Raw genomic sequence first — 27,843 nt, forward strand, 5'->3', positions numbered from 1 at the left:
CCGTGTTCTTCCACGTGGCCTTTCTCACCTCTTCCTCTGCCCCTACCATCATGAGGGCGTCCTGGACAGAAGCAGTAACCTGCGCCTGCCTCCTGCCCTTGGCTTTTGTTGGTGTCTTGGCACAGTGGCCGGCCATTTGTTTTAGAGCCAGCCCCGTCAGAGCCTTCAGGGATTCCCCTCCCTGCACATCTTCCCTGCAGTCACCAGGCAGCGGGGCTCCCTGTTGGGTTGAGCAGGCCTCTCTGGCCTACTTCCTTCCTTCCCGCACTGTCACTTTTGAGTGCCTGGCCCCTCCCAGAAACATCCCACTCCCATCTGGAGGACCAGTTCAAAGGTCATTTCCTCCAAGACTCCTCAGTACCCCACCCAGCCTGTGCTGCCCCAGCAGGCTTCCCCGCTCTGCAGCCATACTGTGCGTGGCTTCAGCCTTTCCCAGCAGAACCCCGCGTGGACCAGGCAACACACAACCTGCCTCATCACCCCAGGGCCAAGAGGCAGGGACATGGAGAAGAGGAAGCCCACTCTGGGGAGATGAGAGGCCTGCCGCTGGGGTGCCCTTGGACCCAGGGACCCCTACTGGGGGCTACACAGTGAGGCCAGAAGGGAGTCCAAAGCCAGAGAGGGCCAAGGACCCAGAGGCCACAGCATGGCCTAGAGGGTAGAGGTGCCCCAACTGTCCCAGAGGAGTGGAAACTAGCACAGTGCCTGATGTGCAGGGGCTCAGTAAAGCTGTCCAAGTGTAACCCCAAAAGTGGGCTTGCCTACTTACCCGGGAAGTGGGCAAGAGGCCCCCTACTCCCAGGAGGTGGGTGAGGGCACTACATGCTGGGCCAGGTGGGAGAGGGAGTGGAGTATCCCAGTCTAGCCCAGAAGAAGGCCTAGGCCTGCCCAGAGGTTGCCACAGCAGTGGAGGGACCTGGTGCCACCAAGACCCCCCCTTCAGGTCCTAGCCTGGTAGAGGTAGAAAAGTGGTCACCAGACACGAAGAGTCTGAAACAGCGAGGAGTCAGGCACCATTTTTTATAAAAACGCATAGTATCATTTTCCACTCTAAAATCACATTCAAAAATCGGCAAAGAAACGCCCCGGGAGTGAGTAGACAAGAGGGGAGGGCGCCGACCCAGCCCCGGGGAGAAGGCGCGACACCACACATGGCAGCGCGACTGGCACAGGGGGCATGCGGTGGGTGAGGTGGTGCCCGTGGGCAGTGGCACTGACAGGACGTGGGCTGTGGGGCTGGACAGCCAGGGCTGGGGGCACACTGACTGGCCTGGGCAGGGAGGGCTGGCCCCGACCACAGACCTTCGCTGTGCCACCCAGCCACCTTGCTGGCCAGCTGTGGTCCCAGGAAGGTGAGGTCTCACCCAGCCTGGGGTGAGGGGCACCTGGGGCCAGGCTTGGCAGGTGTGGCCCAGCCCACAGGTGCCTTTCCGTGGTCCTGAGCCCAGGGTTGGTGGGAAGAGGAGGGCTGCGGGGAGCATGCTGCCAACGCCGCCTCCACACGGAGCCCCACGGTATCCAGGGCAGGGGGATGGGGTCATCCAGTGACATGGGGGCTTTTCCTGACCAACGGCCCAAGAGACCCACCCAGTCACCTCAGGAGGCCTTGGGGGCCAGGGAGACAAGGGGCCTCTCCTCACCAATGGCCAGAGGGCAGGACAGCACAGGGCCCGGGCCTTGGCCCTCTGTTGCAGGGGGGCCCTGTGGTGGGAAAGTTCAAGTAGTATCCCTGTGCTGTGCCCTCCCCTGGGGGGGGGGACGCTGGACCTCCCAGCTGTGCCGTGGCAGAGCACGGCCCACAGGGCCTGAGGTGGCGCAGCTCAGTGAGGCTTCATCCCTGGGGAGGGGTGGAAGGGCTGCTGGGGGCTGCTGCTCTCCCCACAGGAAGACACTGGGAGTGGGTGGCCCCAGGGGTCAGGCGGGGCTCTGGACAGTGGCTGGGTCGGTGGCAGCAGGAGCTGAGGCAAGCGGGCCCCTCCCTGGGGGCTGGGCCAGGCTGGGGCCACAGGAGATCACAATAATTACAAAATAAAACTTTTTCCGCTTTGCGGGAAAACAAATAATAAAAATTCGACAAAATAAATTAGAGGTTTATAAAAGGCGGGCGGGTGGCGGCGGGTCAGAGGCCGTTGGCGCTGCCGCGCTGCACCAGCGGCACCTTGCTCAGCTCCACCACGGGCGAGCGTGGCTTGTTCTTCATCTTGGGCACCCGCTGCACCAGCTGCTGGGCTTCACGGTAGGCGTCTCGCAGCTCCTTCTTCCATTGCACCAGCTCAGGGTCGCTCTGCACACACCGGCCGTCAGCCCCAGCCAGCAGCCCTGCCACCCACCCGCACCGGGCCCCTACTCACATCGCACTGCAGGACGAACTGTTTGCCACCGCGGATCTTGAGGAGGAGGCACTTGCGCTCCTTGATCTGTGTCTCCTCCACCGACTGGATCTCCTCCATGGTCAGCAAGCTCTGCTGCGGGGCGGCCAGGCGGTGAGGGGCAGGCCTGCAGCCACCCCCACACCTGGCACCCCAACCTCAGACCCGCTCCTTACCGGGGCCTCGCCCTCGCCCCGCCACTCCAGCCGGTTCGGGAACAGGTAGAAGTACCGCCGCTGCCACTGGGTCAGGAAGGGGTTGCCCATCTTGGACATGTAGCCATGCATGATGCAGTCCTTGCCCAGGGCGTAGTCTGACGCAAGAGACCAGAGAGGCAGGCTCAAGCCCAGATTCAGATCTCAGTGTGGCCACTTGCTGGCTGTGGCCTTGGGTGAGGTCCGCAACCCCAAGCCTGGTTCTCATTTCTACAGCAGCCGCGAGCCTCACCTTCCTCGTGGCCCAGCTGCTTGTTCTTGGCCTTCTTGCGGGCTTCCAGCCGGTCTGTCTCAGCATTGATGGTGTCAAAGACAGTTTCTGCCACCTCCTGTTGCCATCGCTCCGAGATGGTGAGGGGGAAATTGCGGTAGAGCTCCTGGTCGCTGTCCAGTAACTTCATCAAGTGCACAGGGCAGAGACACACAGATGGACAGAAGGTGCCAGGACATCATTAGCCACAGGCCTGCCTAGGGCCTTGGCACAGGGATGGTCTGGTCCAGCCGCCACCCCCCAGGGAGGTCTAGGGAGGAGGAAGTGCGGCCCACAGCTGCCAGGGCCAGCCCAGGGCCTCACAGGGACACAGAAGGGGCAAGGAGCCCACAAGGCGAGGCTGGGCCTCAAGTGTGAGGCCAGGCAAGGCCCAGTACCTTGATTCCTTTTGTGTCCTCTTCATCAAAGGAGCCAATGTCAAAGGCGTCGGCTGCATTCACCTCCCCCCGCGGGGGGATCAGTGGGGGTGGGTACTGCAGAACAGGGGATGGGCTGTCAGCATGGGAGGGGGCTGCAGGGACCCAGGCCGGCCCACACAGGCTGTTACCTTCTGTAGGAAGACCATCTGCCAATCCAGTGAGCGGAAGAAAGGACTCTCCTTCACTTCCTGAGCCCTGTGGCGACACAGAAGCCTGTCACCAGGGCTTGGCACCACCTAAGGCTAGGCCAAGCGGTCAGGCTGGACTCGGGCTTAACTCTTGATTCAGCCACTTTCTGGCTCTGTGACCCTGGACAACTTCCTTAACCCTGAGCCTGTTTCCTCATCTCTAAGATGGGAGAACAGCAGTTCCCACATCACAGGGTTGTTGAGTTTTATGTATTTTGGGGACCAGGGACTGAACCCAGGGGTGCTCTACCACTGAGTTACATCCCCAGCCCGTTTATTTATTTATTTATTTATTTATATTTTTTAGTTCTTGGCGGACACAACATCTTTGTTGGTATGTGGTGCTGAGGATCGAACCTGGGCCGTATGCATGCCAGGTGAGCACGCTACCGCTTGAGCCACATCCCCAGCCCCTAATTATTTATTTATTATTTTTTTTAGAGAAATTTTTTTCTTTTTTTTAAATATTTATTTCTTAGTTTTCGGCGGACACAACATCCTTGTTGGTATGTGGTGCTGGGGATCGAACCCGGGCCGCCCGCACGCACGCCAGACGAGCGCGCTACCGCCTGAGCCACATTCCCAGCCCCCCTACTTATTTATTTATATTTTGAGACAGGGTCTTGCTAAGTTGCTGAGGCTAGCCTCAAAATTGTGAGGTTCTGGACAGGGGCTATGGCTCAGCGGTAGAGCGCTCACCTAGCACGTTCGAGGCACTGGATTCAATCCTTAGCACCACGTAAAAATAAATAAATAAAATAAAGGTATTCTGTCCAGCTATAACTAAAAAAAAATATTAAAAAAAAAAATGAGGTTCCTACCTTAGCCTCCTGAGTAGCTGCACACATGCTACTATGCCTAGCTTATTTTTTTAAATATATTTTAATACCTTTATTTCACTTATTTATTTTTATGTGGGGCTGAGGATCAAACCCAGGGTCTCGTACGTGCGAGGCGAGCGCTGTACCACTGAGCCACAGACCCAGCCCTAGCTTATTGTTTTAATATGGGTAATTCAGTAACACGCTGCCCAGCACTTAGTAAAAAGCTGCTTTTACCCTCCTCATCATCTTGGGTACAAGGGCCCCCTGGAAGCTGAGCCCTGGTTGGCTCCTGGTTGGCGCCAGCAGCTCCAGCCTGGGCAGCCCTTCCACCCTGAGGATATTGAATAGTGATGGCTCTGAACCTACTTGTGAGCTCCTCAAAGGAGGCTGGGACCACGGAGGGGGCTCCGTCCACCGTGGGACACAGTCCTCAACCTTAGGGGGCCAGTCAGAGGCCTGGGCAGACTGGTGAGCAGCCCATAACAGACCCAACACAGCTGCATGCCCGCGTAGCCAGGACACTCACCCACGGCCCAGGCAGCCCAGCCTCCGGTTGACATCCCTCTGCAGCAGACCCTCCAGCAGGGAGCGGAGTTCAGGGGAGAAGGAGTCGGGAAGCTCCACGGCCTTTAGGGAGAAGCAGGACACCGAGAGGCTGAGGAAGTGCCCTAAGCCCATCACAACTCTTGGTGGGGAGGGTTAGAGCTTCCTAACTGGCCCCCTGCAAGTGTGAGCTACGACAATATGGAGAGGGTGAGACCCTCCAGACAAGAGATCTGCCTGCCAGCAGCAGTGAGGGACCCAGAGGCCTGAGTTCTCTACTGGTCAGTGGGAACCACCATTGTGAAACCTAGCACCCACCCGAGACCCCAGCAACCCTGCTGTCCCACATCGGGACCCCTCTTGCTCACCATTGTCAATGTCATACGGTCAATCTCGTGCTTGTCTTTGGTCTTGTGTTGCCGAAAAGGGCTGTGCCTAAGGGAGAGAGGTCAAAGACCAAATTCAAAGGATAAGAACAGAGAAAATTTCGCGGGCCACGTGAATGAGCCTCATCCAAAGTCAGAGGTGGTCCCCGTGCTGGGACAGGTGGTAGTGCAGATCCCCGCCTGAGGGAGGCAACCGTGGAGTGGCACTCAGCTGGCTGCCCCACACCCAGGCAGTGGTGGGCCCCACTCCCCTGCTTCCTGCCTGGACAGGGGAAGTCTCCAGGCCGGTCCCACTCCCGCCCTGGGGCCCGCTCACCCCCGCAGCAGCTTGAAGAGCATGCAGCCCAGGGAGAACCAGTCGGCACTGCTGTCGTAGGCCACACCCTTCTGCAGGACCTCGGGGGCCATGTACCCGTGGGTGCCCCTGTGGGAGCAAGGAGGCCATGAGTGGGCGGGTGGGGTGCGGGGAGGCAGGGGCTGGCCGGGCACTCACACGCTGGCATGGGGCTTCTTCTTGGAGAAGTCGCAGGCCAGGCCCAGGTCTGAGATGCGCACGTGGCCATGCTCGTCCAGAAGGATGTTGGCCGGCTGTGGAGGAAGCCCAGTGAGCGGCTGCCCGCCTGTCTCCACTTGAGAGAATCTGGGTGCTGGAGACAAGGCCCAGCTGGGGTCTTCCCCTCCCTTCCCTAGTCCCAAGCTGACCAGGAAGTAGCCACATGGGACAAGAGGTGGGGGTTTGAGGGGAGGAGATGGGCCGGGAACCAGGTGTGCTGGGGGCGGGCACCTCACCTTCAGGTCCCGGTAGACGACGAAGCGGTTGTGCATGTGCTCCAGGCCCAGGATGATCTCGGCCGCATAGAAGCGCATGTCAGCCTCAGAGAAGACCCCGTGCTGGGACAGGTGGTAGTGCAGATCCCCGCCTGAGGGAGGCAACCGTGGAGTGGCACTCAGCTGGCTGCCCCAGCAGGACCGGGGCCCCTGGTGCCGGCCCTACACTCACCATTCATGAGATCCAGGATGAAGCTGAGCTTGTCCGGTGTGTGGAATGCATACGACATGCAGACAATGAAGGGGCAGTCCTACAAGGAAGGGGCGGTCAGCAGACGCTACGTGTGGCTGCTGGCCCGCTGCTCCCGGGCCCGCAGGGTGCCCATGCTCACCCCAGTGCTGACGAGAGAAAGCATGATGCGCTCGTTCAGGGCCAGGGTCTCCCCCTGCTTCATCTTGATGCGCTTCTTGTCCAGACACTTCATGGCGTACCTGGGCAGGGGTGAGAGGGAGGGACGGCTGTGGCCTCGGGGGACTTATGGGAAAGACTAGACACAGGACAAGCGTGTGACAAAATCAGAACTTCAGAGAACACAGAAGGTGCTGGAAGGTCAGAAGCTCTGAGGAGCCTGTAGGAGGTGACAGCCAAAGCAAGACGGGGAGGAGGGGACAGCATGTGGCTGGCTGAGACTGCCCATGCAGGGGCACTGGTCCCCCTCACAGCTCTTCCCCAGGATGCCCAGGCCGCCCAGGTGTCCCTGCCCTCTCAGGCATTTGCCAAATGCCAACTGAGCAGGGTGCTCACATCTTGCCCGTGTCTGCTTTCCGGCACCCGTAGACCTCACCGAAGCCCCCGCGCCCGATGATGCGATGCACACTGAAGTCGTTCATGGTCAGCTGCAGGGTGGCAACAGCTGGGTCACTGCAGGCTGCCTGGGCTACATGCTCTCTTGCCCCCAGCTTCCCCGACTGGGATGCCAGCTCTGAGCCCCAGAGCCACCACTCTAGGGGCAGAGGGGCAAACCCCCCTAGCTTCCCGCCCCGCCCGTGGCCCGGCTCTGGCCCTCCACGCCCACCAGCTCCACTCACATGGATGTTCAGCTCCACGTTCTTCCACTGGCAGAATCGTGTGAACTTATCGCTGTAAAGAGAAGTGTCCAGGCTTAGGTAAGCCTCAGAGAGTGGGCAGGATGAGGCTGGCATGAGCCAGTCCACCCCACTGATGCTCCCTGGGGTCCGGGCATGGGCCTCTGCCACCCAGCTGTGGGTTCCTGCTGGGATCCGAGAAGCTCAGAGAGGAGGGCGCTCAGTCTAACCCAGACTTCCTGCCACCACATCCTCCACTAGGCTCGTCATATTGCTGCTTACATACCTCCAGTGACACAGAGCTCATTCCCTGTGAAGCCACCCACCCCCTGCTGAACAGCTGTGACCCTAACAACGCTGCAATGTCTACGACACCCTGCCAACACCGAGCGGTCATGAAGGGCAGGGTGCGTTCTGTGTTCAGGACCCTGAGGCTCCTCAGGCGAGGTGGGCCTGGCAGGGTGCTGTGCAGACGGGGAGGCAAGGTGCACAGGGGTGGAGGTGGGGGGCGGGGGGTGAGGTGTCAGGGACAGACTTTGAGGAGCCTGGTGCTGAGAGGGCAGGGGGAAGGAGATGACTGGGAGCCCGCCTGACCTCCAGGAGTCTCTGCAGCGGGACAGTGACAGGCCCAGCACCTGCCCCCGTGGGGCCTTCTGTTCCTTCCTCCCCTATATCAGGCCCTGCACTCACCTCTCGATAAATTTCTGGAACACGTCTCCTCGGAGGTTGTGACAAATCTCCTCGATGTACGGCTGCAGAGGGAGCTGGAAGTGGGTGACTGGGCCCTAAGGCAGTGGCTGCCCGGGTCCCGCCCCTAGTTCCCAGACTTCTGGTCCTGGGGCTGTCCCAGAAGACCCTGGCGGGGTCAGATGGGGCCAGCAGGACATGAGCCCAGCACGCACCTGGAAGAGATCCGGAGGCACCTGTTTCTTCACCAGGTGGCTCTGGACATGCTCAGTGGCACTCTTCGAGAAGGGCTGGGGAGGACAGAGGTGGCCATGAGTCCTCCCCAGGGCCTTTCCTTCCCTTTCGCTCCCCAACGGCTCAGGCAGCACAGGGCCGGCTGGGGAGACAGGAGCTGGGGGGCCACTCACGTGCGAGCAAGCCAGCAACTCCTTCATGATGTAGGCGTCGAAGATCTCCCGGCTCCGGGCCACGCGTTCCTCCTCCGTCTCCAGCTTCTCATATTTCTTGATCTGGAGGGCACAGGGCACAGATGCCAGGTGGTGCACAGATGTGGAGCAGGGCCTAGCGGACCACCTGCCCTGGGCCAGGCCCCACCTCACCTCCTCGTAGAACTCCACCAGGGGCTTGGCCTCCTCCAGGTGGTTCAGGCAGAAGTCTCGGAAGAGCAGGTACCCTAAAAGAGACCAAGCTGGGTCACCCTGAGCCACGTGTCCTCCCGGGGTATTCCTGTCACTGTGGAAGAAGCGGATTTGGGGCTCCCTAGGCAGAACCGGCCAAGGTAGCAGCAGAGGTCATCTCCTAGGCAGGGGCTGGGCAACGTGGCCGCTAAGGCTGTGGCCAACCTGAAGTTTCTTGGCTTCTAGGCTGGGCCCTGTGCTCTGTCCTTCCCAAAACCTGCCTCTTCTGGAGCTGGCGGGAAGTGGCAGCACATGGTACCGCAGAGGAGGGTGCCAGGAACCCCAGGTACCCCAGCCTTGTGCCCCCTCTGAGAGGCTACACCACCCACCGGTGGGCCAGGCAGGTGCAGTGGGATTCTACCCGGGCCTCCAGCACCCGGGCCACCTGGGCCAAGTCAGGCTGCAGCAGGTGGCTCTGAGGGAGGCCCCTTTCCCTTCCCCTGCCCGCTCCACACATGGCTGACTTTCACAGCAGCCCTGGCAGGGAGGGCATGTCCAGATGAGGAAACTGAGGCTCTGAGGCTCAGGGAGGTCTGTCAGACATACGGCATTTGGCAGAGGCATGAGCAGGGAACTCGGGGCTCCTCAACCAGTGACTGGTTCCCAGGAAGGTGGGTTGGAGGGCGAGGCTTCAGGGCAGGGGCACGGAAGTGTAAGGTGAGCTTTAAGAAGGGCCCCAGCAGGCCCTGGACGGGGCACCTTCACCCCTCCCTGGGAGTAAGGTTGAGGCCTGGCCCCAGAGCAGCTGTGGGAGGACGAGGCAGAGCTCAGGGCACTCCTGTTCCTTCCTTGGCCTCCAGCTGATAGGTGACAAGACTTGAGCTGGTGGCTTCCCACACCTCTCTGGGGGCACCGCCCTGGTAATGTCAATGCCACAATTGCCTGGACACCTCTGCCTGAGCTTGCAGCTGTCCTTTCTTAATGTAGTGCCTTTGAGTAACATGGGCACCATCTCCATCCATCCCTGTCAGTCCTGGGCAGTGGGGCTCATAAGTCCCATTACCCAGATGAGGAGAGGTTCAGAGAGGTGAAGCAAGTTTCCCAAGATAACTCAGCATAGGCCTGGGACCCAAACTGTGTGCTTCCCAGCACACACTGACTCTTCAAGACTGACCTCTACTGCCTGATCCTGCCAGGCCACTCCCAGATCCTGTTCACGGGAAGGCTGGGAAGGCCAAGAAGGCAAGGCCGAAGCTCAGTCCAGTGGGGCTACAGCTGCTCCCCTGAGGACCGCCCCCAGCCTGCCCTCTGGGCCAGTGGGGCAGACTCAAGAAACTTCCAAGACAAGAGGCACCAGGCACCAGGAAGAAGGATGGGGCCCCCAACACCCCCGCTCGCCACAGAGGCAGGTTGCTCAGAGGGCCCTTGGGGGCGGGGCAGGGCCAACCACAGCTGGGCAGGCGCCACAGGAAGGGCCCCGCCTCTTCCTGTCAGTTCTACCAACGGCCCAGAGCAGCTGTGGCTGGGCCAAGGGGAAGCTGCAACTCTCAAAAACAAAAACCCCAAAGGAGGAACTAGCCTGGCAGCCCTGGAAGACCACTGGGCACTGTCCCCTCCCCATCACGGGGCTCCCTGGGCTGATGGCCAGGGGCTGGCATGCACAAGGGTGGCAGCTCCACGGGGAGTAGCCCCTATGGCCACCTTGCCCTGAGTGGATGGGTGGCCAACCCTCCAGGTAGAGGGGAGCACAGCCCAGTCAGCTGCGGGGGTGGCAGGAAATCAACCTCAGGGTCCTCCCTGGGCAGCTGGACAGGGTGGGAAGCCCCCGAGCTGGCACAGCCACGGCTGCACTCACCCAGCTTCTGGGAGAAGATCTTCTCGAAGGTCACCTCGCCCCGGTCCTCCAGGTACTTCTGCATAACGCTGCGGATGCTGTGGGGCAGAGGGGGCGCAAAACAGGGGGCGCAGCTCAGCGGGGCTGCAGGCCCTTCCCCATCCTGCCCAGAGTCTGAGTAGACCCACCGATGGTGGGAGGTGGCTGTCCCGATGGCCTACTCACTTATCCTGACCACAGGCCACAGGAGATGCACCCGAGCCTCCCCCGCTCGGAAGCCCACCACCTGCAGAAGCCCAGGACTGTCGCCACTGGCTTTGAGAATCTGGCCACACTGCAGCAGCCAGGGTTTGTCCACTGGCTGATGAACAGATACACAAAATGTGCCCGTCCATCACCCACACGATGGCCTGATACTCGGCTACGAAGGGAAGTGAAGCACTCTCACGCCTGGCATGGCTGAACCCTGCGGTTATGTCTCAGGGAAGACAACGGTCCCAAAAAGGCCAGGTTGCATGACTCCATGCATGTGACTCTCTAGAACAGGGCAAGCGACAGGGACAGGGTAGGTCTGGGGGAAGGGAAGGGCAGGCCTGCCGATGGGCATAGGGTCTCCCTTCGAGGTGATGGAGGCAGTCTGGTCTTACAGGGGTGGGGGCTGCACAACGCAGTGGACCACAGCACCATACAGTCTAAGGACAAACTTTGTACTGTATGGATTGTGTCTCGACTTAATAAATAGTTCAGGGGGAAAAAAAAAAAGAAAACACAAGCCTCAATAGCCCACAATAGTTGGTCAGATCGTGACACAGATGTGGGGCTTCTGCTAAGGGTGTAGGTAAGGGTCTAGCCACCGTGGGCCTGAAACCAACCCCCACCTTAACACTGAGCAAGGCCTGGGGAAGCCACACCAGGCTACACTCCAAGCTCCAGACGCCACCTTGCTGTCCCCTCTCCTCTCTTCTAGGCCATTTGCAGCTCAGCTCTGCCAGCCTGTCCCAACATGGGTGACTGGTGAGGAACTGCCAGCCAAAGGACAGACAAGCAAGAGCCCCACAGGGCAGGGGGAGGCATAGCAAAGGACAGAGGGAGGTCAGGTCCTTGGGTACTGGGAAGACTCAGCCAGGGCACAGACCCTATGGGACCACCATGGGAGGAAGCCCAGACAGATGACAGACAGGAAGGAGGGGACTGGGGCTGCCAGATGGCAGAAGGAGAGTTTGCTAGCCTGTCCTATAAACGGGGCTTCCAGGCCTTGGGCCCAGGGCTCTGCAAGAATGTGGCTTCAGCCCGGGTGCCGTGACGCATGCCTGTAATCCCAGCAATTCGGGAGGCTGAGGCAGGAAGATCTCAAGTTCAAGGCCAGCCTCAGCAGCTTAGCAAGACCCTGTCTCAAAATAAAACATATAGGGCTGGGGACATAGCTCAGTTGGTAGAGTGCTTGCTTGCGTGCATAAGGCCCTGGGTTCAATCCCCAGCACTACATAAACAAATAAGTAAATAAATAGACTAAAACACACAAAGGGCTGGGGATGTGGCTCAGTGGTTCAGCACCCCTGCGATCAATCCCTAGTACCAAAAAAACTTTAAAAAGAATGTGGGTCCAGTTATGGCAGTAGGACCCAAGGCCTGCTGCCTCCAGCCCTCCTTAGGAGGGAGGAGACACCCCTAATCACAAGCCCACAAAGATGTCGTAAGTACAACCCTCACCTGCCCCCAATCTCACAAGCTAGGAGACTCCATGACCTCTCAAAGCTGCCTCTGACAGGAAGTAGGGCCCTGATGACAAGGACAGCCTGTAACCCTGTGTTTCTGTTCTGAGACTCCTTTGGAACAGACCCTGTCTAGCAAGGAAGGAAGAGCTGTCAACCCAGGGCCAAGTACCCCAGCACCCCCACACTGCCTCCTCCTGAAAACCAGCAGAGTGTCTGGAGCCAGCATGCACCCCACATCCACGAGGGCACACCGTCCCCTCCTGCAGGCCACACATCAGTTCGTATCACCGTATGATACGAACCACCCACGTGGGACATGCTCCCCCCACCTTGTGGAACTCACGTGGACCCAGGAGACCAGGACAGAAGCCAAGTCTCACAGGGTCTCACACACCGCAGGAGCTTGGTAAGTGTCAAACTGAGACTCAGTCCCCTGCTCTGGGGCTGCAGAGGACACCAAAGCTGGGAGGCCCTGGGTGCAGTTGGAATGTGTCAAGGCCCGAGACCTGACAGCAGGACACGGGCATGGAGCCCAGGAACCTGTGAGGCCTGTGCCTGGATCTCACCTGGGAAGTGATCCAGGAAGGCAGGACCCTTCCCAACCCCTGGCTCAGCTCAAGGCCTCTGCTTCTGCACCTGGTTCTTGTATTCTGGGACATTTTGGACCACAGGGAAGAAGATGAGGAAAAGCAATAAAGGAGGAGAAAAAAATCACAAAATGTCAATCTCCCATGGCAGTGGAGGGTCAGGTGAGAAGTACAGACAGGGAGGTGCAGACGAAGGCCAAGCAATTCCAGCTGCCAGGGGGACCCCAGGAGGAGCTGGGCATGGCCCTGGGATGGGGAAATGGGGACTCCCTGGGAAGCCCTGAAGAAGCCCCAGAATGTCTTCCTGGGAACCAGCACAACTAATGCCAGCTTGGCCCAGGGAATGCCCACCCAGGAGCCAGGAAGTAGCCACCACCATTTCCTGCCATGTGGCTCAGAGAGGCCACAGTGGACACACAAAGGCCCCCCATGGGAGACAGCCAGGGGAGCCTGCCAGGCAGGCCCTTCTCTCTCCCAGGGGCTCTGATGTCGCCCAGGCCCAGAGCACAGCAAGAGCAGGACCCCAGGCTCAAAAGTGGCTCCCCGTCAGAAGCCACGTCTGAGCATGGCCACGGCATTCCTCCCAGCCCACAGCACTTCAGTTTCTTCCTTAAAAAGAAAAAAGTCTTTTTAAAATAAAATAAACAACCCCCCCAAACCAAACACAAGGTCAGGCCTGAGCGGAGTCCTTGAAGGCTGGGCCCCCCAAGTGGCAATTTTAGGGTTTCCTGTTCATCCCTAGGGGGTTGGTGGCCAAGGAAACAGGCAGGTTAGAAACACGCGTCACTGGGGTAAGCCCCTGCTAGTGTGGCAAGTACGGCTGCATGGAAGGCAGGGTGGCCTCCGGAATTGGTCACCTTCCTCCCAGCACCCGCGGCCTAATGCTCACAGGGTGAGAGGCAATGTGCCCAGAGAGGAATCCCTGTCTTTAACCAACCCCATATTCAGGGGTGCATGGCCCCCAAGATCCACTCCAGACCACCAAGAGAACAAAAGGTGCCGGGCGCGGTGGCGCACACCTATAATCCCAGCAGCTTGGGAGGCTGAGGCAGGAGGATCACAAATTCAAAGCCAGCTTCAGAAACTTAGTGAGGCCCTAAGCAACTTAGTGAGACCTGGTCTCAAAATAAAAAAATAAAAAGGGCTTGGGCTGGGGATGTGGCTCAAGCCGCACTCGCCTTGCGTACGTGCAGCCTAGGTTCGAGCCTCAGCACCACATACAAACAAAGATGTTGTGTCCGCCGAGAACTAAAAATAAATATTAAAAAAAATTCTTAAAAAAAAAAAAAAAGGGCTAGGGATGTGGCTTGGTGGTTAAGCACCCCTAGGTTCGATTCCCAGTACCGAAAAAAGGGAGAGAGAGAGAGAGAGAGAGAGAGAGAGAGAGAGAAAACAAAATGTCTGAACACTCTCAGACCAGAGGGCCCTAAGCTTTCTGTTCCCTTTGGGGCAGGGTATCAGGGGTCTCTGTGCTCTGGAAACTGGGTAGTGCCAAGGCCTAGGTTCCAAATGGTTCACCCCACCTCCCTCCTGGGAGGCCCACGACCAGTTTCCTCATTTGCAAAATGAGGCTGTGAGGGTAATGCTGCATGACCCTCAAGCTGCCAGGAGGACACAGCAGAGGGGACACTCCTGAGGTGCCTGGCCCGCTGCTCTGGTGTCAGCTCCTGTCCCACCTCCTGGCCATGGGAGAGAGCTGCCCAGGCCCCACAGCTCACTAGCAGGCTGCTGCTCCGTGTACTAAGACACTCGCCGGTCTTGTTCAGGTCTAAATTCCACATTTGCCGTGTGCTCAGAGGAAGAGACCAGTGGCCAGGCAAGCTCCTAGTGCTGGCTCTGGCCAGGCTGGGCCCATGGGTAGGACCTGGTGAAAACAGGGGCTGCCACTCCTCTCAACCTCAGAGCTCCGAGCACTCCCCTCGATGCAGCTAAGGGCCCAGTGGGCAAGTCTGATGCCTCCCTCTCAAAGAATCTGGGCACCTTGGCATAAAGGTGCCCAGGAGGCAGTCCAGCCACGGCAGAGAGCTCCCCAATCCTGGCACCCCCTGAAGTTAGGGTGCTCACAGGGCTCTGAGGGGCAGACCTGGCCTGACACTGGGAGAACTTCCAGTACATTCTGACACCACATGGTTCAGAAGAGCAAGTTCCATGCTTTGTGGTGCAGTGGCTTAGCATGTTGGTCTGAGCCCTCACAGGTGGCTCCTACTCAGGATCAGTGACAGATATGTGTACTGAAAGCACCTGCAGGAGTCGAAGGCAAACATGCCCAATTTTTGAAGAGGCCACAGGGCCACTGACCTAGGAGCCCACAATGAGTGTGGCAAAGAAAATATCCAAGCCCTCCCAGGGAAACACCTCTCAGGCCTTCCCACAATCTCCACAGAACTGCTGGGTGCAGGGTCTCAGGGGACCCTTCCCTGTGCCCACCTTCTGCCCTGGCTGCCTCCCTCTTCACCCCTGCCAGGGTGTGTAGGGAGCAGCAATGTCCCTCCTGGGAGCACATCAGGCTGGAAGAGAGCCTTGGCAGGCAGGGGCTGTGGTCTGGTGTTCTTCGTGTGATAGTGATGCTGACACTGGGACCTGCCACGACAGGGCAAGCTGGCAGGGAGGCCCTAGGCTGGCAAGTTTGGGGCAGCCATGCTGGGAACTGCCACACTCTGGAGATGTCAGTTAACGAGTCTGCGGCTACACTTGAGGTGCTCCCCTGTGGCATTTCCAGGAAACTTGGCACTGAGGTGGCAGCAGTAGGAGGAAGTCCCCTGGGACTTCTTATTAATATGTCTCAATGACTCTCCCTGGGGCTGACAATGTCCTCAGAGTTCAAGAATGTGGCCACTACCAAATGGGAAAGACGGACCCTGATGGCCAAGTCTTAACTAGTCCATGGCCAAGGAAAGAAAATGACAGCTGGCCCTGCACATACGAGCCTGCCGTGAGTGTCTACAGAAGGCCACACTCCCAGGCTCCCTTGCAGAGATGCACAGAAAGAGCACTTTGGTGGCCTCATCCAATGTCACCATTAAGACACAAGCAGCAGCACCCTGCACCTTACTGCTACAGGGAGACCAAAATCTGCCACCCAAGAACAAACTTCCAGAGCTTCTTGCCCTGCATTGGGGGGTGGGGGGCAGCTGTCTCTACCACAAACCCAGGACAGCTTCCAGAACCGGAGAACTGCCCCCGCCCACATTACTGCCAGAACACCCACTTCTGCGGTATCGCCACTGCCCTTTGCTGTGAGCAGCAATGCAGAGACGAGATGCCAGAAAAAAAGCTGCAGCCAAACCCCTCATTTTCAGGATTTCATTTGAAACAGGCTAGAAATAACTTGGATGTAACTCCAACCAGAGGAGAAAACGGACCTTAGGAGCCAGGGGGCAGTGGGGAGGGGCCCAGGAAGCAAGGGCAGGTATGACAGGGGCTGTGCACTCCTCAAAGACAGTCACGTGCTCCTGGCTCCTGATGTTTATTCCATAATAACCTGGAAGCAACGGCCACATGGGGACAGAAGAACCCACCAGGCCCAGGGCCTCAGGGCTCAGCCCTCTGCACAGGAACCTGCGCACAGGGAGGAAACGCAGCTGCGAGAGGAGAGGAGCCCTGAGCAGGCCTGCACCTGTCCTCCCAGGAATTTACTGTTAGGGATTGAGGTGCAGTGACAGGACACACCATTCCCAGGCTGACGAAGCCCAGATCCCATGCACAGATCCCGACCTATAATGCTTACGATCCCTTCAAATGCATTTACCGAGGGAACAGGCAGGTAAGGCACCAACTTAGTGGCAAATCTGTGCAACCCCCTGCTCTGGAAAGGAGGACAGATGGGAAAAGACTTCCCAGAGACCCATTCCTGGGAAACAGCAGCAGCTTCAAAGGCCCTGAGGGAGTGACTGCCGAAAAGATAATCTTGTTTTCAGGGGCAGGAGGGGGAAGAGCACAGCTACTGGAGTGGAAAGTTCTAGGTAAAAGAGAAAGGCTGGCGGTGGCAGGGTTTCTGCTGGTGATGGAGAAGTGGAGGGAGGAAGGAGGGCGAAAGCCCTTCCTGCACCCCTTCCCCCACTGAGGGAGGCAGGAAGTCCTGGCTGCAAAGGGTTAACAGGAACAGGACCGAGGAGGCAGCAGAAGCAGTGGAGGAAGAGTGGCAGGGTCTGGGGACACAGGGAAGCCAGCAAGGGGTGGAGGGAGGAAGCCGAGGTGGGGGAGGGACCAGGAAATAGCCAAGGCAACTAGGCTGCAAGAGGCACAGGCTCCCACGTGCTGCTGCTGGGACTGCCCCTGTCACCAGGGAGGGCAGGGGTACCTCCTGGGACAGCCCAGGCAGGGCTCCTCACCCAGGAGCCCAGAGATTAATTACATGAGGCCTCAGTGGTCATATTAAGCAAATGACGATAATTACAAGACTGCTGTGGCTGCGGCGGCGGCGGCTGCGGAGAGACAGCAGCTCCTTTGGGGTGAAGTCAGACCACAGACCTGAAAGCTGGAGGGGGCGGGGAGGTCATCAGTGAAGGACAGCCCTCGCATTTTACTGAGGCAGAAACTGAGGCAGGCCTGGCCAGGACGAGCGACCTGCCCTGCCCGGACCACATGAGCTGGTGCTGCAGCAGGATGAGGAGCCAGGTCTCCTGCCTTCCAGCTCCACAACAAGGTCAGGAAGTGGGTCTGCTTCCTCAGATTCTGTGGGTGACAGAAGGGGAGGTCCCTGTGCCAAGTCAAAGTGGCACCATGCCCAACTGCTCCAGTTCCTCAGCCCTGGGAAATCAGGGCTGTGATGCCAACCCCAGCTCCCAACCAACCCACGAGCCCAGGCACCAGCCATAGAAGTTGCCAAGCCAGGACCACCCCCAAGGTGGGAACAACTACCGAAGTCACCCTGGCACGGGAACACGTGTGGCCTCTCCCTGACTCTGACCTCATGGATGTTGGGAAGACAGGACCCTGCGTCCGATGGGACCCTTGGTGTGGAGCTGCCATCTCTACATACTAGTTTTGCCAGAGCAGCCTGGTTCTCCATTTTAGAGGATGGGAAGGAGGCAGGGCCTCGTGAACTGTGACAGCTGCCAGCACCAGCGGCTGCACTGCTGCTTCCAGATCAGCACCCCAGACCCACAGCTACCCAGACAAGGGGTGCCATCAGCCCATCCCATGAACTGTGGACAAGAGCAAAAGTGAACAGAGGTGGGTGGCAGGGGAAAGCCAATCCCAGGTCTCCTTTGTGACCAGCACAAGTGTCTGCCTCGCTCTGGGCCACAAGGGCTTTTACTATTTAATGGGGAGAAAACCATCCACGAGGCTATTTCCCACAGCTGCAAAAAGGATAAAACGCAGGGAGAAGCACTTTGGAAACACACAGAAGTACCGGGCAGATGTAAGACAGTCACAATCGCCAAAAGGGCAGGAGGTATGTGACCAAAGAGGGTGCAAAGCCACTGCCAAGAGTGGCCTGCTTTCCAGTGCAGAAGGCTTGGCCACTGCATGGCAGGGCACAGCCCTTGCCTGGCCTTAGCACTAAGCATGTTCAGTATATAGCTGGAGACTCCAGGCTATTTGCTCAATGTCATGTAGCCGATGGTGACCAATATGAGATCCTGGATTCCTGCCTCTCCCTGAAAGCTCACAGCCTGCCTCATTCCTTCTGCTCAGCACTAAGAGACATCACTCGGTCTTGATATTTCTTGAGTAATTACTACAAGCAAGGCTTGGCCTTACAACTTTACTGGTTGCTTTTTGGATCAACTGAGATAGTAGATGTCAAAATAAATAATGAATTATTATAATTTCCATTCTTACTTCTATCATATCATCACTACCTTGGACAGAAAGCACATATGGAAAGAGGAAGGGCTTGTTTCTCAGGGTTCTAGCACACCTGCAGAGCCAACCCAAGGCGGGGCAGTCAGGAGTGGTGCATTCTGGGGAGAGGTTACACAAATGCAGAGAGTTCCAGAAAAGGCCTCGCCTCACACTTTGCAGAACCCCGACCTGCAGGAGGGTCTGGAAGCTGTGGCCTCCAAGGAGAGCCATTCAGTGCCCTAGAGGTTAAGTGCGTTTCCTCCCTCCTGGCTTTGTCATTTCTGAACTCATTTTTGTCCTAACTGTCGCTGCTCCCTCGATGGCCCCAGCTGACAGGCTGGTTCCTGTTTTGAGAAATCTGATTGCGAACGTCTTAGAAAAAAAAAGAAAGGGCCCCAACGGCCTTTTCAAAACGCAGACTAATTTTCCTCTCCTAGGCCTGGTATTCAGTCAATCTGAAACCCAAAGACAGGCATGGAAGAAGGGGAGGGGGAGAGACCCAAGCAGGGTACCCCCTGCAGCTGCCAGCCCTGCCTGAAATGCTGAGGACACAGAGTCACTGCTCTTATTTCACACATACACATTTCACAGATGTGAAAACAGACCCAGAAGTGGAAAGGGTCTTGTTTGAAGTTCCATGATAAGACCACAGCCGCTGGGACAGAACCAAATCCCCAGCAGGCAACTCTCAGGCATGTGCCAGGAGCTGCTGGGACTGTCCTCCACCCTCACAGGGGGTGGTGGTGGGTGGGCACATCTGCTCTCACAGAGGCAGGGCATCCAGGCCCCATCTCAGACCAGTAGTGGACAAAGTGTAGAGCTAGAAGCTGGAAGCCCTGGTGTAGCCGTGGCTACCTTGGATTACCTGGGTGAAGCCAGGCAGATCACTTATTTCTGGGGCTTCAGTTTCCCCACCTGTTCCATAGCACAACACCACACTGTCCAGCCTACCTCCTGGGCTGCCGTGTGGCTCAAACAATGGGAGAACACTCTTATCCACTATAAAATGCGGGACAAGCCCCGGCTACGGCTCACATCCCCTAGGCTTCTGCGACGACATCCGTAACAGTTTAAAGTTTGATACCAGGTGCGATGAATCGGTTGTCCTATAGAGGTGGCAGCCACGGGCCAGTTGCCGCAGGTGTGCTGGGACATCACCTGGTCAGTGGTACCCATAGGGCACCATGTGCAGGGGAGAGGGTGAAGCGGGAGCTCCCCACCTGAGCGCAGCCCCCCTGGGATGAGGCAACCGCACACCACCTCGGCGCCCTGAAAGCACTCCCAAGCCCAGCCCAGACGGGGACCCCAGCAGACTCGCTCCCCCGGCCGCAAATCTCCCACAAGCGTGGACCGGAGGGCAGCGGATGGGGCAGTGGAAACCTCGAGGGGCGCGGGTCAGCGGTGCGGTCGGACAGAGGGGTGAGCAGAGGCAGGCCGGGGGAGAGTGGAGGGCAGCGCCGGGGCCTGGGGGAGGCCGGGGCATTGCTGACAGCGACCAGGCGGCGGCGAGAGGCACAGGAAGCCGCGGGGCGGCCCTGGAGCGGGCGCCCGGCTCCGGCGCGCGGGGCCTGGGGCTGCGGGGACCGAGGGGCGCGCGGGGCGCGGGGCTGCGGGGGTCGCGGCGCGGCCTCACCTGGGCTCGGGCAGCAGGATCTTCTTGCTGGCGCGCGCGGCCGGCGTGGCCTTGCTCTTCTCCATGGCCATCAGGTAGCTCACGTCGGCCAGCACCGCCTCCAGGTCGGCCATCTTGGCGGCGGCGGCGCTGCTCCTCCCGCCGCCGCCGCTCGCTCGGCTCCCGCTCGCTCGGCGCGCTCGGCCCGCCCGGCCCGGCCGCGTTCCTCGGCCCCGGCGCCGCCCGCCGCCCGCGGCCCCGCTTGCCGCCGCTCACAGGCGGCGCCGCCCCATGGCGCCGGCTCGGGCCCGGCCGCGGCTCGCGCTCCGCTCCCGCCGGGACTGCAGTCGGGGCGCCGCCGCCCGCGCCCCGGAGCCGCCGCCGCCTCCGGCCCCGCCTGCCGCGCACAGCGCCAGCGAGCCGGCGAGGGGCCGGGCCGGGCGGGCGGCGGCGCGGGCGGGCGGCGCCCTCTGGAGGCCGCGCGCGGGCGGGCGAGCGGGGGCCGGACGCAGTCCCGCTGGCCACCTTGGGCCGCGACCCGGGGCCCCAGACACCAGCCCAGACGCTGACCGTGACTACGACCTCGGACCGCATCTCCGGATCCCGGACTCCACAAGGGACCCAGCGTGGATGGCGACAAGGACCCTGGACACTGACCAAGACCCCAGACCCAGACTTCAGAACATGATCTGGAAACTTGGTTCCCAGACCCTGACTATAACACCCGATTCCCTGACCTCGGACACCACAGTCCATCCTGACACTACCTTGGATAACAACCCTGACTTCAGAGAACAAACAGGACCCTAGACTGAGACCGTGCCCCACCCCCTTAGACCTTAGGTCACAGCCCTGGATCCACACCCAGACCTCAAAGCTGGCCCCAGGCCTGCAAAACACTCCTAACCCAAGATTTCCACTGAGACCCAGAATCCAGGCTTTAGACCATAACCTTGATTCTAGTCCTAGACCAAACCATGAACTCCAGCCAGAATCCTAGACCCAGCATCTAGAACTTTAATAGGTCACCACAGGTGCACACCAGACCCAACCCTTATCCATGCTGCTCCAGACTTGATCCTGACCCTAGGAGTCCCTCTCAGGATCAAGGACCCTTGTGGACCCAGGTCTCTGGCCAGTACACTTGGCCCAGCTTCTTTCCCCACACCACCCCATCCAGAGGCTCATTCATGATAATCTCACAGCATAGGGCTCAGACCTCCCCCAGCCTTTTCCAGGAGGGGTTATAAGGTCTCATTACTCCTGGGCAAGGGGAATCCCCCTGTTTGAGAGTTCACTCAGCAGGGGAATCTGTGTATCTCAGGGCAGCAAGCAGCTGCATCTCAACATGCCTCTCTATGGAGTCCCTCTCTGCTTAAGATGGCAGGACCCCTCCTCCCAGCCCAGGACACATAGAACCCCATTCTCATGTCAGTTCATGGGCCAGCTACCAGGTACCTTTTGCAAAGCAGGGATGCCTTCCCCATGCACTTCTGGCTGCATTCTTTGATCAGCAGAGCAAATCTGAGATGGCAAGGTCCCCTTGTCAGTGGGTGATGCCATCACCCAATCCAATACCCAAGCCAGAACCCTAGGCTTTTTTTCCTTAATTCTTCCCCCCACCTCTCCCTACTTTACCACAGCCTCCTGTCTGGCCTTTTGAGAATCTTCTTGACCTTCCCACATGCCCATGCCATGCCCTAATGCAGGTTCTGACCAGAAATGTGGTTCCCAAATCTAGACTTGATGGAGTCACCTCCTACTTAGCACCAAGCAGCAGCTCTTCAGGCCCTCTGGGACTACTGAAAGTGGGGGATCTTTAGGTGGGGGGTCAAGGTTTGGATGAATGAGCCCTGCTCCCCTCTCCAGCTCAATTTGCCACCATCCTCTGCACTTGAAATTCCCTCAGTAATCATCAGTTCTCACCTTTGTGCCTCTGCTATCCCTGAGCCTGGAAGACTATCTGGGTGCCTTCTTCCCTACTCAGCTCCTGCTCATCCTTTCAGATGTAACCCCTCCAGGTAGCACTTCCTGACCCCAACTATAAACATCTCAATCACTACTCCTGTCACTCACTAGGCCCTGTTTCCCTAATTTAAGTTGCAACATGCAACATTGCAAGTTTTGACAGTGGGAGGTAAAGATTAATGCACATGTGTGCATCAAAATTTGAAAATGCACTGGATGTCAGAAATGTTGATATATGGGGAGGTACACATTGTATCCCACCATAATTGATGTTCCTGAGTTTCATCTCTTCCACCATGTCCAGGACCGGACCAGACAAAGAAAGACATCAGTCAGTTTTTGATGAGTGAATAAATGAGTGAGTGACTGAGTGATCCAGGAATGATTGAATAAATGAGTCCTTGGGTCACATGGAGTTTGGGGTAGAACAGGGATGGATGATGTAGCAGTAGGTCTCTAATGTCTTGCCACTGTCCTACCTTCTTTTTTTTTTTTTTTTTAGTTGTCAATAGACCTTTTTATTTGTTTGTATGTGGTGCTGAGAATCAAACCCAGTGCCCCCTGCATGCCAGGCCAGGCAAGCACTCTACCACTAAGCCATAACTCCAACTCCTGCCCTGACTCTTTGGGACTGAAAGTACAGCCACACACTGGCCTGGGTTTTCTGGAACAGAAGACCCCTATTTTTAAAATTATGGCCAGGTGCACAAGTTTAAGTACAGCCTGAACAATCTAGCAGACCCTGTCTCAAAAAATAAAATAAAGAGGCTGGGGATGTGGCTCAGTAGTAGAGCGTTTGCCTACCATGCATGAGGTCCTGAGTTTGATCCTCAGGACTACAAAAAAATAAATGAATAAATAAAATAAAAATAAAATTTACATCTGACATTGTCCAGAAAAAATATTAAAAATAAATAAACTGGGCCAGGGTTATGGCTCAGTGGTACGGTGCTTGCCTAGCATGCGTGAGGCACTGGGTTTGATCACCAGAACCATGTAAAAATAAAAAAATAAAGGTATTAAGTCCATCTACAACTAAAAAATTTTAAAAATAAATAAACTAAGGATATGAGGATGTAGTTCAATGGTAGAGTACTCGCCTAGCATGAGTAAGGCAGTGGGTTTCATCCCTAGTAGAGAAGGGAAAAAAAAATTCTGCTGCTTGATGAACTTGTCAGGCCAGAGTCTGTGTGTGGGTTCAGAAATGTCAGCCGTCCAGCTCCAGAAGGCAGCCCCACCTTCCCCCCACCACCTGAAAACCCAGATTGGCCATCTTACCCATTACCTGACCCACAGCCCCAGCCAGGCCTGAGGTTGGGGCCATTCCAGAGAGCTGGTATTCAGGGCACACCTCATTGATTCCTGGAACCTGGGAAAGTGGCTCTGAGAAGCCCCAGGCTTAGGGCCCAGGGCCAGGTCCTGACCCTGGGAAGGTTGGTCTGTGGGATGGTGCTGCCCTCTGGTGGTTCTGCAAAGGTCGATTGTAAACTTAACCTTTCAGGCTAGCTTGTCAGTTTTGTTGAATCTTTGGTGCCCAGATTGTGTTGGGCTGTGGCCAATATGCCTGAGGTGCAAAGAAAAGAGGAACCCCATCTCTGTCCAGCTGGCAGTCTGTTCACACATCACTATTTGGCGTCCCCACTGGGTGACTAATAGGTATTGCAAACTCAACAAGGCCCACACCGAGCTCCTGTTCCCACCACTCAGCCCTTGTCCTACCGCCTCCCCATCTCAGTCGTGGATTCTCCGTTTTCCATAATCTATTCCTCTCTACTATAGCTTGTCTCTGGCCCCCATGGGAACACCGTCTGTCACTGGCACTATAGCTGAGGCTGTCTCTGAAACATGCCCTGCATCCTCCACTGGGCCCTGGTGAAGATGGTCTTAGTTCCTGCTATCTCTTATACCTACCTCCTCTCTGGAATACCTGCTTCTTTTTCACAGGCCTGAAATAAACTCCACCTCCAATGACTGTGCCTGCAGGACCTGCCCACATTTCTAACTCAGCACCTTCAACCCTTCTGATCTCCACTCTGTCTGGTCTTCCTTCTGTTTCTAGAGCAAGCCAGTCCATTTCCACCTCTGGGCCTCAATTTTGCAGTCCCCTCCTCCTTCCTCCCCATATGGCAGGGTCTTGCTCATCCTGTTTTCTCATAGCCTAAAATGTTCCTACTCAGAAGGCTTTTCTTTGCTGTCCCTGTTTGTCTTGCATCTCTGACCTCCAGCAAGATGCATGGCACAGAGTTAGGGCTGCAAAGACTACAGGACTCAGTGATGGTCCAGTCTGGTGGGGAAGAAAAACCCTATATGTATCTTCAAATAACCTGGCAAAAGCCATACTGTAGGAGGTGAGAAGAGATCAGCGGAAAGGTGGGCAAGTCTTGGACATGACATTGTAAGCATGTGAATGTGAGGGAGGCTGAGGGTGAGGATTGGCACATGCTAAGGCCTAGAAATGCAAGTTCTCTCTTTTATTCTCCATCCTGAGCTTTGAAGAGTAGGAGAGCAGCTTGGAGGCTTTTCCAGTTGTGAGCCAGACTGACCTGGAGAAACTCCAGTCTCCTGGACAGCTCAAACACTGAAGGCCTGGCTGAGCTTCGGGAATTCCTTCACTCATCCATTTAACCATATTTGTTGAGCTCCTCTCACACTCCACACTGGTGCTTGGCCTTAGACAAGGAACACAGGAAGAAACAGACTGAATTTATGAGCAAACAATGTATGATAGTAGCTGAAATTTATTGAGCTCTCATCCAGCGCAGGTCACTGATCCTAGAGGCCAGCTGATCTCCTATACTGCTGCAAATATCCTTATGAGGACCCCCTCACCCACACCAACACACAAGTTTCAAGAGCCAGGAGCCTTCTCAGGTGAAGCTAGAAAAACCTCTGCAGAAGGGGGATTTTCCCCAGAGCCAGAAAAAGGGGAGGAAGGCAGTTGTATTAGAGATAAGAAAAAGAGAGTTTTCCAGTCCTGGAGAGTCCCTGAGAAAGGAAAGGGGCCAGGTTATCGAAGAGGCACCTATGTCACCAGGACGCGGGTCCTTAGCGCCTTCACACACAGGGCAAGGACCTGCCAGTGCTGCTGGTTCCTCAGGACCTGCCTCCAGGACAGCACCTTTCCCCGGGACCTCCGGAAGATCACCATCCCTGCACTGCTCCCGGTCCTAGTCTCCTTTCCGCTTTGCTGGGATGTGGGTCTCACGCGGCTCTGGCCGAGTCCTGGCCAAGGTTTTCGCCCTACGTCCTGTCCCTGGCGCGTGCGGTATCCTGGTCCGGGAGCCCCGCCCCGCCCCGCCCCCCTCCGGCTCCGCCTAGCCTTGGCCCTGCCCAGCCTTGGCCATGTCCCACCCCGTTCTGGCTCCGCCTAGTCTTGGTCCCGCCCCACCCTGTTTTGGCCCCAGTCGCGGCCATCAGGAGTTCTGACCAATGCGCATGCGTTCCGTCGCTGCTCAGCCTGGCCTCAAAGCTTGCTGTGTTCGCAGCTTTTTGCGTTTGTACCTTGACACTCCCAACCGGCCCGAGTGTTTGGCTCACAGCCCCTACGCTGTGGCCGCGGGTACTTGCTGTGAGTGTGCGTGCATGCGTGGTGCGGGGAGGAGATGGAAAAGACATGGGTCGATCCTGTTATTCAGCTGAGTGCCCTAGGCAAGTTACTTAAACTCTCTGAGCATGGCCTCGTTGGATTCTTCTGAAGAGTAACGGAGGGGTTGTGGCTGTGGCTCAGTGCTAGAGCGCTCGCCCAGGATGCATGAGACACTGGGTTCCATCCGCAGCACCGCATAAAAATAAACAAATAGGATAAAGTCATTCTGCCCAACTTAAAAAAAAAAAATTAACCGAGATAAAGTGTGTGAAGCGTCACTCTGGAATATCTTGGGCCTCCCTTATGTCTCTCCTTAGATGTCCTCCAAAGGCCTCTTTTCTCTCATTTCTCTTCCTCCCTCTACCACTTTTTTGTCTGTCCTGCCCTAGGTCTCTGTCTACTGTGCTAGCACCCTCATGGCACACTCAAGGGGGTCAGCAACTGGCGCTTCTTGCCGCTGTGGCCTCTGGGAAGAGGCAAGTTGGGAAGGGGAAGGACAGCAAAGGCAGCAAACTGGTGGCATGAGGAGCCTTTCTTCCGTGCAAGATGTGGAACTGGAAAGGTGATGGGAGGAGAATGGATCTCTGCGGCTAGCAGGTGCCAGGCCCGAGGTGCTGCTGGCCACTCAAGCCACACCTGGCAGAGCTGGCCTGGGGTTGGGGCAACTGGGATGCCTCTCCCCACAGGACCTGCTACACCCTGCAGGGCCCTGTGCAAAATAAAATTCAGGTCCCTTATTCACAAGTCTTAAGAATTTCAGGATGGTGAGAGCAAAGGATGAAGCTAAGCTTGGGTCCTTGGGATTGCAGGGTCTGGTGTGACTGCATGGAGTTTTCACCACGAACTGGTTCTGCCTCCAATCTCCATTTAGCTATCTCTCATTACAATCAGAATAAGGACATCTTATCCCCTACTCCTGGGACAGACCTGGATACACTTCTCACCCAGGATGCTCAGTAGGGCATAGTATGCTGTGGAGTCCCAGCTCTACCACTGAGCTTCATACCCATACTTTACCTCCTGAGCCTTGGCTTTGTTTGTTACCTGTAGGATGAAGACAGTTGCCTAGAACCATGAACAGAGAAGCTGGGGAACAGCCTGGGGAATGCAGATTCTGGAGCCAGAGTCAGTCTCTGGATTTTACTAACCAAGTCACTTTGGGAAAATTATTCATTGTCCATAGCTCAGTTTCTCATCTTTTTTTTTTTTTTTGTACTGAGTATTGAACCCAGGGGTACTCTACCACTGCAACACATCCCTAGCACTTTTTATTATTTATTTATTTAAAGAGAGAGTGAGAGAGGAGAAAGAGAGAATTTTTTAATATTTAGTTTTTTTTAGTTCTCGGCGGACACAACATCTTTGTTGGTATGTGGTGCTGAGGATCGAACCTGGGCCGCATGCATGCCAGGCGATCGCGCTACCGCTTGAGCCACATCCCCAGCCCCCCTAGCACTTTTTATTTTTATTTTTTACTTGGAGACAGAATCTTGCTAAGTTGCCCAGAGTGGCCTGAAACTACAATAGTCCTGCTTCAGGGCTGGGGATGTGGCTCAAGCAGTAGCGCGCTCGCCTGGCATGCGTGCGGCCCGGGTTCGATCCTCAGCACCACATACCAACAAAGATGTTGTGTCCGCCGAGAAATAAAAAATAAATATTAAAAATTCTCTCTCTCTCTCTCTCTCTCTCTCTCTCTCTTAAAAAAAACAAATAGTCCTGCTTCAGCCTTCTGAGTGGCTGGCATTACAGATGTACACCTGGCATATTATTTATTTATTTTTGTGGTACTGAGGACTGAAAGCGGGGATGCTCTACCACTTTTAAAAAGGGTGCAGCGGGGGCTGGGGATGTGGCTAGCTCGCTCGCCTGGCATGCGTGCGGTCTGGGTTCGATCCTCAGCACCACATACAAACAAAGATGTTGTGTCCGCTGAAAAGTAAGAAATAAATATTAAAAAAAAATTCTCTCTCTAAAAAAAAAAAGGTGCAATGGTGCATGCCTGTAATCCCAGTAGCTCAGGAGGCTAAGATAGGAGGATCGAGGATCGTGAGTTCAAAGCCAGCCTCATCAATGGCGAGGCACTAAGCAACTCGGTGAGACCCTGTCTCTAAATAAAATACAAAGTAGTTGAGTGTTAGTGCCTCTGGGTTCAATCCTTGGTACAAAAAAAAAAAAAAAAAGAGACATTGTTTCCTGAAGTTGTCCAGGCTAGTCTTGAACTTTTCATCTTCTTGCCTCAGCCTCCGAAGTTGCTGGCATTATAGGTATGAGCCAACACTCCTGGCCTCTCATCTTTAAATGGAAAAGAGTAGGTTGATAGGAAACACTACAAGTGAAGTGCTTGGAAAAGTGGCCACCAACTTGTTAAGGACTAGCAT

The 27,843-nt window shown here is 56.7% G+C and overlaps 1 protein-coding gene across 3 annotated transcripts; it reads right to left on the bottom strand.

Annotated features, from left to right (window-relative positions):
- Positions 1–1,006: 1,006 nt before the first annotated feature.
- On the bottom strand, positions 1,007–20,147 carry Grk2 (G protein-coupled receptor kinase 2). Of its 3 annotated transcripts, none has more exons than XM_013362050.4 (21): positions 19,933–20,147; positions 10,229–10,305; positions 8,356–8,429; positions 8,164–8,265; positions 7,972–8,046; positions 7,760–7,821; positions 7,073–7,124; positions 6,789–6,880; positions 6,376–6,475; positions 6,216–6,294; positions 6,005–6,135; positions 5,709–5,803; positions 5,532–5,639; positions 5,198–5,264; positions 4,813–4,913; positions 3,403–3,469; positions 3,233–3,328; positions 2,817–2,979; positions 2,546–2,682; positions 2,352–2,462; positions 1,007–2,284 (listed from the first exon to the last, which is right to left on the bottom strand). In XM_013362050.4, the coding sequence occupies exons 1-21, from the start codon at positions 20,043–20,045 to the stop codon at positions 2,120–2,122; spliced, it is 2,067 nt and encodes a 688-aa protein (XP_013217504.1). In that variant the 5' UTR covers positions 20,046–20,147; the 3' UTR covers positions 1,007–2,119. The 3 variants fall into 3 exon arrangements, with proteins under 3 accessions (XP_013217504.1, XP_005333414.1, XP_077901644.1); XM_005333357.4 differs by having other exon boundaries at positions 2,352–2,465; positions 19,933–20,145; XM_078045518.1 differs by lacking the exon at positions 5,532–5,639 and having other exon boundaries at positions 2,352–2,465; positions 19,933–20,146.
- Positions 20,148–27,843: the final 7,696 nt, after the last annotated feature.

This window comes from Ictidomys tridecemlineatus, chromosome 4 (genome assembly GCF_052094955.1).
Source record: "Ictidomys tridecemlineatus isolate mIctTri1 chromosome 4, mIctTri1.hap1, whole genome shotgun sequence".
In the NCBI taxonomy this organism is placed as follows: Eukaryota; Metazoa; Chordata; class Mammalia; order Rodentia; family Sciuridae; genus Ictidomys; species Ictidomys tridecemlineatus.

Excerpts from the sequence above, each read along its gene's own strand:
- Grk2 (XM_005333357.4), bottom strand. The coding sequence starts at position 20,045 with ATGGCCGACCTGGAGGCGGTGCTGGCCGACGTGAGCTACCTGATGGCC. Across the intron at positions 6,476-6,788 it reads AAAGCAGACACGGGCAAGAT|GTACGCCATGAAGTGTCTGG; the intron begins GTGAGCACCCTG and ends ACCCCTGCCCAG. Across the intron at positions 2,980-3,232 it reads AGGACACAAAAGGAATCAAG|TTACTGGACAGCGACCAGGA; the intron begins GTACTGGGCCTT and ends CACTTGATGAAG.